The sequence below is a fragment of the Tachypleus tridentatus genome, chromosome 9 (assembly GCF_004210375.1).
Source record: "Tachypleus tridentatus isolate NWPU-2018 chromosome 9, ASM421037v1, whole genome shotgun sequence".
NCBI lineage: Eukaryota > Metazoa > Arthropoda > Merostomata > Xiphosura > Limulidae > Tachypleus > Tachypleus tridentatus.
The window spans coordinates 58,673,734-58,684,889 of NC_134833.1; the positions used below are offsets into that span (position 1 = coordinate 58,673,734).

Here is an 11,156-nt window from a genome sequence, read left to right on the forward strand (position 1 = left end):
ATGTAGAGGAACGAACAACGTTTCGACCTTCTTCGGTCATCGTCAGGTTCACAAAGATTGTTTGTTTGTTTGTTTTGGAATTTCGCACAAAGCTACTCGAGGGCTATCTGTGCTAGCTGTCCCTAATTTTGCAGTGTAAGACTACAGGAAAGGCAGCTAGTCATCACCACCCACCGCCAACTCTTGGGCTACTCTTTTACCAACGAATAGTGGGATTGACCGTCACATTATACGCCCCCAGGGCTGGGAGGGCGAGCATGTTTAGCGCGACGCGGGCGCGAACCCGCGACCCTCAGATCACGAGTCGCACGCCTTACGCGCTTCGCCATGCCAGGCCCCGGTTCACAAAGAAAGAAAGAGGTAACTACAGCTGACCACATGTTTGAAGGGGTTGTGTAATTGAGTGTAGGAATGCAGAGAGCGTGCTTGGGTGCTTAATATAGGTATAAAGGTGTTCCTTTGTATTTGTTTATTTTGGGCTTGAGTTGTTGTATAAGTAACGCTTCTTTAATTTTGCGTTTGTTTATGTTTGTTTCTTTATTTAGTATTTGGGTGTTTTTTATGGTTATGTTGTGTTTATTTGATTTGCAGTAGACTTGAAATACTTTCAACAGAATACAAAAACAAGAAAACAACCGAAAACAACCAACAAAAAGAAGACAACTTCAAGAATTTTATTGACATCCAACGCCCAAACTTCCCAGAAAAAAATTAAAAAATTAGATTTTCTAGAATCACCTAAAAAACACCTTAAACGACATTTGCAAAGAAATTTCTCTCAAAACCATTAACATAATTTCACAAAACAGAAAACTAAAAACAATCTTACAAAAAGAGACATTAATTCCATTAAAAACCTAAAACAAAACAAAAGATAAAAATTCTAAAAGCAGATAAAAGAAACGCTATAGTCATAAGTAACACGAATGAATGTATCCAAAAAATGAAGAACATCCTATCAAACACAAACAATTTAAACCAATACACACGAAACGCAACTAAACAAAATACTACTAAAAATGAAGAAAAGCCAACACAATTTCAAAAACACTTTATTCCTACCTATGCAAGATCGACTCACATACACCACAAATATACGGCATCCCCAAACCTCATAAACCAGATTGTCCATTACGACTAATATTGTGCACATACGAATCGTTTAATTACAATCTTGATAAATACATAACATGGGAATTCTCCAAATATGTAACATCAGCCAGATCATTCATCAAATACTCTTTTAATTTCAAGTTTAATCTTAATCAACATAATCATAAAGCCTTAATGGCCAGTTTCGATGTTATATTCTTCTTTGTAGAAGTTCCAATCCTGAAGCCTCCAAGATAGCCTTAAAACTATATATCCGAAACCTTAACCCATCAATAGACATTCCCAGTAACCAGTTAGCAACCCTCATAGAATTCACCACGATAAAGACAAACTTCATGTTCAACAACCAAAACTATATACAAACAAATGGCCTAAGCATGGGCAACCCAGTATAACCAGTTCTATCCAATATTTTTATGACACAAATTGAAACACAAGCAATTAACACAGCATTACATCCACCACTATACTGGTACAGATATGTAGATGACACGGTTGCGGGATTCAAATCTACATAACACATACTTAATTTTTTTCAATCACATTAACTCTATACATCCCAACATTAACTTCACATGTGAACAGGAAGTAAGCAATCAAATATCATTTCTTAACCTCAAAATTACAAGAACCAACACACAATTCAAAACAGAAATCCACCGAAAAATCACCCATACTGGACTATACATTCCTTGGTACTCAGCACATGAAACAAAACAAAAACTCAACATACTAAGAAACCAAATAAACACAGCCATAAAACTTTGATCATCAAATAAAATTAACGACGAATTAGACAAAATAAAACAATACTTCATCAACATCAATAAGTTTTCTTCAGAAACCGTAGAAAACATTATACGCACACACCTAGACAAAAAGTAAAATCAACCAACAAAAGTAAATATATCCTATGAATTACATTGTCACGAAACCATATACTGCTGCATACCATATGTTTCCGACACCAGCAGAAATATAACCAGCATTTGGCAAAAACTAGTAACAATATATGACATTCCAGTTAATACCAAATTTATTCAAAACTAGGTACAAAAATAAGGTTTATACTGTGTAAAAAACTGCACTGACAAACACAACACCAACATTATTTATAAAATACAACGTGATAAGTGCCTCGACTTCTACATTAAGGAAACAAGTAGAAAAATGAAAACGAGATTCAAAGAACATAGAAAGTTACTTTCACACGTTTTCGAACCCTGCAAATCAAAGAAACACAACATAAAAATCACCCAAATATTAAATAAAGGAACAAACATAAACAAACGCAAAAATAAAGAAGCCTTACTTATACAACTCAAGCCCAAAATAAACCAATACAAAGGAACACCTTTATACCTATATTAATAAAGATAATCAAACATCAAAGCACGCCCTCTACATTCCTACACTCAGTTACACAACCCCCTTCAAAAATATGGTTAGCCATCGATCAGTTACCTTTTTCTTTCTGTGTGAACCTGACGATAATCGAAGAAGGTGGAAAAGTTCTTCGCTCATGTACATAAAAATTTTCTCAACCTTTACCAGCCGTTTTTACATATATATATTTATATATATCGTAATGACGCTGTTAATATATTTCATACCCATAAAAAACTAAAAGGTCATTTTCTAGAATGATTTAAGCCTATCTTTATTTTGTTTTATATTTTACGTGTGTATTTCCGAGAACGGCAACTTATTTAATAAAATATTTAAAGTTATGTGTATTTATAATAATTTTAACTACAAGTTTGAACTAAATTAATATCGCAAGAACTCAAGTTTCATTACTTTGTGGTTAACAATGGCAGATATAATTTTGTTTAGGTCCAGGGACTAATAACTTTTATGAGTCCTACATCCTATGGGATTTTATATAGAATATAACTGTCAAGGAGCCCGCATTAAGACCATGAGCAGCGGGGCTGAGCACCCAAACACCTAAATACACCACTAGTGGTCAGGTCGCAGATAGCTCATTGTTTAGTAGTTTATTTAACAACAAACAAAGTTAATTAATAACACTTAGCTCGATCGTGTGTTAAGAAAGTTCTAGAAATACATTAATAAAAAGTTATAGGAAGGAATTACAAAAACATAATTTCCAGAAGTATTTTCTTTCCTCATTGAAATATTCTGTGTAAAACTATTGAGGAAACAATTTTATTTTATTGAAAAGAGAAAAATCGGATTTTCTTTCTCTAAACAAAACACCAAACAAATAATATATATTTAATTAAAAAAACACGAACTAAACACTTGTATTGCTTTAAAGGAGTTTTATTTTCGAGATAAAAGGTATTTAAGAGTTAAATATAATAGAACACGAAGGAAATCACAGCAGATTCAGGTTATTATATTGTAGTTAATATATATATATATAGATGCTGGTCCTCATCAGCTGTTAAGTGATCCGTTGAAGCTGTAAGTATAAATAACAATGAAATACATAAATGTTGTTGTCAGTTCAGTAACAACCGATCCACTAACAATTCATTAAATATATTAGTCAAAATATTCAATACCACTTGTGGTATAAAACAACAACATATAATTAGTGTTTTATAATGGGGACAGGATGAGTTATCTGTGCTCTGTCCCTCACAGGAATCAAACCTCGGTTTCAAGTGTGTGAATCCCTAGACATACCAGCGTGTCACTGTGTGGATTAGAGCGTTTCCTAGATATATAGTGACAAATATGGATTTCTATTAAATGTGTTTTGACATTATTTAAAAAATAACGTATTGAAATAAAAAGTAGAGTGTCACCTTAAAATTAGCCACACATTTGGAAAATATGTGAATAATTAAATGACAGCCCACTGTGAGAACAAATAAAATAAATGTCAGAATAAAATTAAACATACTAACTAATGATACTATTTACAGTACATTTTAGTTGTCGTAGAGTTCCTTATACAAAGTAAAATTATTGATAAATAGTCACTATAACGACTGTATTACTGTTGTAAAACAGTTATGTTACATGGAACTAGAAATATCTTTTACGATATTGTAAATAATAGGTTTATAAACTCTCTAGCACATATAATGTTCACGTTTTAAGATATTTATTTCATTTATTGCTGATGTATTGATTTTTTTATCTTCTTACCTAACATCCTCAGAAACAGTTCTTAACAGCATCAGACACTGCTTCGTCCAGACCCTCTCCAGCTTTTAAAATTTCATTACCGACACATTCCTTTACTTCCTGCATGAAGAGGTAAATACAACAAACGCTCACGGAGATGTTATAAGATTTAAAGTTTGAAGAAAACACAGAAATAATACAAAATAATAGAGACCCCATAACCTGAGAGATTTACCTTTCTTCTTTTCTTCTTCATGGGTGAGCTGGAAATGGTTACTTTATTCATTCCGTTTTTTATAACTAACAAATTGTAATAAACATGTTAGCAAAATAATATACGAATGTAGAAAAAGTCATAGGGACACATTTTCAAAAATATATTACTTTTTACATCAGTTTTACCAAATTCAGACCTACGTAATGTCCACTTTCTACTCTTTCATGATATAATTAACCGTATTGCGTTTTACCTTATTTTATAGGTGGAGGACAACATTATGACTGTTGCGTGGAGTCACGATATTTCAAGATTACTGTCATCCAACTCTTAATGGTCAGCTGTAGGTAGAAGAAGCATTGAAAGAGTCCAGAATATTGCTTCTTTTGAACTTTCGCGCAGAGCTACACGAGGGTTATCTGCACTAGCCGTCCCTAATTTAGCAGTGTTAAAATAGAGCGAAGGCAGATAGCCACCACCACTGTTGGGCTATTCTTTTACCAACGAATAGTGAGATTGGACGTCACATTATAACGTCCTCATGGCTAAAAGATCAAGCATGTTTGGTGTGATGGTAATTCGAACCCGTGACCCTCAGTGTCTTATCCACCTGGCCATGCTGGCGTTTGGTGTCTCGTTGCTTTGTTTATTCTTTTATTGTTCCTTCTACTTGTATGTGAACAAGCACGGTTTTAATGCTTATTTTAAGTAAAATAATATTTAAACCTTTATTTTTAATATACAGTCCTTATGGTTTTTGGTTTTAAGCAATTTATCTTAATTTCAACTACATCTCCAACCAAAGAGTTAGTTGCTAGCTCAGCAATAAACTTGTGATCACTAAACTTTAGAATTCGATTCCCAACAGATGACAGAAACTTTATTCTGCACAATAAAACCAACTACTTTATCAGCCAGTCTTTTATTTGTCACTAGTTTAAAAATTGTTTGATATTTATCTCTTCACACATACTTTCATCTGTCATATATTACTGAACTTGTCCTTTATATCAGGCCTTCAAACCACTATTGTGAATATCAGGTAACTGTATTCAACTTTTCTTTATAATATCGTATTCCTCTATTGCTGCGTCTATTTAAGGAAAGGTTGTAATAAGGGAGTAGATTAAGATCTCTGAACTTAACAACTCTTCAGAAAATGGAACGTGAATGAGGTGTTTCAAGTTGTAATATTGTTGATGCCTTATTTTTTCCATCTTTAATGATGACAATGGTAAGAGTAGAGGTACAAATATACATTTTCTCAAGGTAGAAATAACCTACAGCTAAGACAGCTTTAATTTCTTAACAGCTTGGTTTCCCCTGGAACTGTTTGCCTCCAGGTTTCATAAATGCAATTAATTTAAAGCAAAACGTAATAAATATTTACCGGTAAGGGATGGTTTCAAAATGTTTAGGTTATAATGTGATTTAATAGCTTGCACAGCTCAGATGGACCAGGATGTTTCTTATTGTTTTGTAAGAATGGATTGAACACTCAAAAATTTCTTCCTACTAAAAAAAAAAAAAACACATTAAAAGACATATGATGTGTGAAAATTACTTTACCGAGATGCAAAACAAGAAATTTCTAGAAGGTCTGGGGTCATGTACCCACCAACAAGAAAGCTTTTGAAGAATTAAAACTGTGAGATTAAATCTTGAGTCACTTTTAATACACATACTGCATACACACATACTGAAATAAAAAAGTAAGTTTTAATACATACGTTTTAGCTATACATAACAAGAAAAAGTGGTCAGGCCATTTCCTGGGTGGCGCAATCGCTTCCTATGGCTCTAATATTATGTTAATAGTTGGTTTATAATACCATAGATTTATACATCTATTCTTTGGGAAATCAAAATTTATATGGTAATATTATAGTTATGTATTATATTTTATGATGCTGTGTATATATATATTTAATCAAGTACTTCTAGAAGTTACGTTGTATTAACATAGTTCTGTATTGTTTTGCAAATTTGAAATTTAATTAATAGTTACCTTATAGTACCATATTGTTGCATCTATCCTTCTACACATAAATAGTTAAGTATAGTTAGATAAATAAGTAGGCTTAAACTTAATCATTAAAGAGCCATTTAAAGCAGTATCCTCATAAACCTAAAAAAGACACTAGCAACTATCAAAATTAATTATCAAGTATGTATGTAGTTGTCTTTAAAATATACCACAAAAAGGCCTTCAAACAATTTAATTTTAAAATAATAATTACTTGATTCCAATCAAGTATAACTTCGTCAGCCATCAATGATCTTTAATGACTAAAAATATTTTCATTTAGACGTGTCGGTTTATTCTTTACTTAATTTATCCAAGTTTTCCTACTCAGATTTTGCTGAATAACATTCATTTATGAGCCTGTTCAGTTTGTTTTTAAAACAGGGTAGCTTGAAAGAGACTAAATGAGCCCGAACTAATGGTTGAAGCTACACCTAATTACGTTGTATCCAACATATCGAGTGGCATCAGCCTCAAATTGTATTCAAAACATTTGGGATTAAAAAAGGAAACATTTAGTGCGATAGTTAATTATACAACAAAATTAAATAAATAAAGATATTTTAGAGACGAGTGATATAAACGTTGATTGAACTTAGAATGATATATAAGATAAACATCACCTTCATATCCGCTTCTTTTTCTGCTTTGCACATTTCTTTCACGAACTCTCCAAAATTACCATAAGAAAATTTTGAATATTCACATTTTTTAACTGCATCTGGAAGCTTGAAATGAAAAGTACATTCTGATAAATCAACTTTAATTTTACATTCTACAATTTTGTTTCATAAAAGTTAATTGTATAACTGTATCCATGTGGCAGAAATCATATGATTCTTATAAACTGTATTATAACCACCTTTAAATATATTTCTTTTCTCTTTGATAATGAAGTTGATATCTTTATTTATACATAAACAACCACTTATGAATTGAAATAAAACAATATTTCGAAGGAAAGACAGAGGATGGAAAACAAAACTAAAAGAAACAAAACCACATTGTTTTAGATCTGTAAACTGTATCTAAATATAACAATACATTTATTGTGTAATCATTTACACAATAAAAAGTTAAAGCAAGTAGAATAAAAATTACATGCGTCAAACAAACTTTATATCATAACCACAAATATTTTAAAAATTAATCGTTAATCGCGTAGTCTTTGTTTTAACGTCCCGTCCCATGAAGAACAAAATTACAAGTTATACAAATAAATAAAAAAGTTCAGCAAATAGACAGTTTAAAGCAAACAGGATCACAGTGGACACGTAAAACAGCCCCCAGTGATATAACGATACGTCTACGGAACTACGACGCTAGAAACCGATTTTCGATACTAATGTTGGTAGGAGCACAAATAGCCCATTGTGTATCTTTGTGCTCAACTACGAACAAATACATGTGGAATATCAGAAATAATCGCAAAGGTTTAACGTAAGCACGTGCACCAGATGAAGACTATACAAACTAGAAGTAACCAATAACTTAAATGCTTTTTTTTTTTTTAATTTCGCGCAAAGCTACTCGAGGGCTATCTGCGCTAGCCGTCCGTAATTTAGCAGTGTAAGACTAGAGGGAAGGCAGCTAGTCTTCACCACTTACCGCCAGCTTTTGGGCTACTCTTTCACCAACGAATAGTGGAATTGACCGTTACGTTATAAATCCCCCACGTCTGAAAAGGTGAGCATGTTTGGTGTGACGGGGATGCGAACCTGCAACCCTCAGATTACGAGTCGCACGCCTTAATCCATCTGGCATGGCCGGTCCAAGCTGTATTGTAGTAATTATTTCTGTACTACGCATGTTGTAAATGTGAATTCACGTACAGACAATATGGGAATTGATGATATAAGTTAATATAAGGGGCGCTACAAACATCATTATAAAGGTGCTGTACCAACAACCAGGAGGATTTTACTACTAAAACATCTTCTATTTTATAGCACGCCTCGTATGAACTGCTGCGTAATCGAAGTTTAACACTTAATAATCTTGGACAGGTCGAATTGTGTAAACATTTTTAAATTTAGCTGATTACGTTTTCAAGATGTGTAAAACATCGAGACCTATCGAAAGAAGATCCATAAACCTACAACACCGAGCATTGTAATTCCGTAAACTTATCGCTAACACACGAGACCTTGATTCTTAGAATTATCTTTTGGAACTTTAACTGAAGACCAAAACATGTTAAAGTTAAAAGATTCATGACAGCAACACATTATTTCCAAAATGGTTTGGTTTGTTTGTTTATTTAGAATTAAGCACAAAGCTACACAACGGCTTATCTGTGATCAGCCCACCATGGGTATCGAAACCCGGTTTTTATCGGTGTGAGTTCGCAGACATACCGCTGTGCCAATAGAAAGCGTTTCCAAAATGACATATGACATATGATTAATTATAACAAAAACACCTACCCATCCTGCTTGTTGTTTAAAACGTTTTCCAATGCACACTCTCAGATGATTCACTTTTGCAGAATCGTCTTTAATACCTACATAAAATAAAAACATGTCTGATCTATTTTGTGGGGTATATTTTAATTTTACGAACCAATGTTAGTAAAACTACTTTATTAAACGTAAGTTTTCTGATTCGTATATTTACAATACATAATACTAGATATATTACAACAGTGTCTTTGAAGTATCGTTGTGAGTTGGTGAGATGAATCATTATATAAACTATTAGAAACACCCGCAGGTACAACTGCCAGTTCCTTCGAAAGGTTATAGAGCCTGAAGTCTTTTCTAGTAACACTTAACATTGAATAATGTTTATGAGTTATGAAAAAAATGATTTTATTTAAATTTAATTTTAAAACGAGCTGTCATTACTGTATTACATCACAGAGTAGATTTTGTTGAGGCATGTCTTTGCAGGTGCAGTTATCAATGAAAGTGTTTTCTTTTCTGTTCCAAAATTTTACTGAGGAAAAACAAATAATGTTTTAGTTTTTCTTTTGATAGTTTTATGTTTAGAACTTACTCCTTTTTTGTGATTTTATAACTTAAGTCTGAAACTTACCAACTTTTAATGGTTAAATCTGAAACTTTCCAGTTTTTGTTTCTAATGTTTAGTGGTTTAATCTGAAATATGTAATTTTTTTGCAAATCTCAATTGTTCTGCTTTTGCTGAGCTATAAAAATGCTCCAGAAGTGGATGATACAACCTAAATAGAAGATATCAGTTAAAATTTTTAAAACCGACACTGAAATATTTAGACTGATTGAAAATTGCAACGGTCCGAATGCGACAATTTCAGATTTTTTCATAAAATTTAATAAAATAGCTATGTATATGACAAAATATGCTCTAATAATATTTCGTTATAGTTTTCAGATTCTTTGTGTTTCTTCTGATCTAATGAAGATATTAATTGAGAACATTTACTTCCATAGAACGAATACTTAACATTTTATATATTAATAAACTTTGAAAATTAACTTACTGCACATCAATTTCCACATCATGTCTATAGAATTGCCGTTCGTCATCGTCAGGCTTACAACCACAACAAGAGCTGCAAACAGAACTTTCATGTTGAATGTTGAGAACTTTGTTCTTTTGATGAATATTTCAAGTTGAAAAATCCACTTTTATATCATTCATTCAATAGCTTTGAGCCAATAATTGCAACTACATTGTTATTACCGTAAAATTATCTGAACGTTGTTTGTATGTTTGCCTATCATTGGGTAGCTCTTTCCGGATTGGAGAAATTGTATTTGGATTTAACTAATCACGATGTGACTGTATCAAAGAGGGGGCGCTTCCTCCCAACAATAAGATAACGTGACTCAAACCTGTTTGCTACAGTTTTATTCCTTGTGGAAGCTTCACTCTGTTATATTACGTTATACGTATTACAGGCTAGAAGATTTGTTTCAAGTTACATCCACCAGAAGAAGGTAATACAGGCAATGGTGTAGTGTTGTGGAAATGCGTTCCCATTTATATATATATATATATTTTTAAAAAATTGTCAAAATTAATTACTATATATATTAACTTTTAAAATTGAACTAATTTTAATCAGCGTCTAATCGTAAAAACGATCATATGATTGCTCTGACGGAACTACTTTTAGAATATCAGCCCCCACCAAAGTAATGAATTCGATAAATTTCTTTAGAATTCTGCTTTTTACATTTAATTTCAGTCTTAAAATTGAGTTTAATAAATAAAAAAAATGCTATATCATTGGTGTAAGTAGTTTTGTTTGTTTTTCTTTATTTCACTACAAAACGCGTAAATTTTGCATTATCGCTCACCCCGAGGGTCAAAAAAATATATAATCAAATCGGTATAAGGTGCAATCAGATACAACGCGGTCGAATTTTTTTGGACCTTAACTAGCGCCTTATATCGATGTTTGACTGTATTTGTCATAGGCAAAACGTTGTTCCCTGATTATTTCGAACAAACCCACCTTTACAAACCACTATGTTCATGAAAATTTGGTTACCCTTAGAATAAAGACAAAGAATCATAAACACTTTCATCCAAACTGTAGTAAATTAGTCAAAGTATAATGACAAGAAATATTGCAAAATATAATGTGTGCTTCTGCTTATTATGGTTACAAAACAACTCATGGTCAGAGTTTATAGTTTTCAATTTTCACACTTGTTTTAGAGCTCATTTAGAAACTCGAAGAAATAAAATGAACGTTATTGTTGAGAT

At 32.3% G+C, this 11,156-nt stretch overlaps 1 protein-coding gene across 1 annotated transcript; it reads right to left on the minus strand.

Annotated features, from left to right (window-relative positions):
• Positions 1–3,386: 3,386 nt before the first annotated feature.
• LOC143225296 (uncharacterized) lies at positions 3,387–10,076 on the minus strand. Its single transcript, XM_076454438.1, has 5 exons — positions 9,922–10,076; positions 8,888–8,964; positions 7,085–7,189; positions 4,240–4,338; positions 3,387–3,544 (listed from the first exon to the last, which is right to left on the minus strand). Exons 1-4 carry the CDS (start codon positions 10,010–10,012, stop codon positions 4,249–4,251), a joined length of 363 nt encoding a protein of 120 aa, XP_076310553.1. The 5' UTR covers positions 10,013–10,076; the 3' UTR covers positions 3,387–3,544; positions 4,240–4,248.
• Positions 10,077–11,156: the final 1,080 nt, after the last annotated feature.

Coding starts and splice junctions, on each gene's coding strand:
- LOC143225296 (XM_076454438.1), bottom strand. CDS start 10,012: ATGAAAGTTCTGTTTGCAGCTCTTGTTGTGGTTGTAAGCCTGACGATG. Junction 7,190..8,887: donor TTAAACAACAAGCAGGATGG/GTAGGTGTTTTT, acceptor TTTCATTTCAAG/CTTCCAGATGCAGTTAAAAA. Junction 4,339..7,084: donor AAAAAGAAGCGGATATGAAG/GTGATGTTTATC, acceptor CTCTTCATGCAG/GAAGTAAAGGAATGTGTCGG.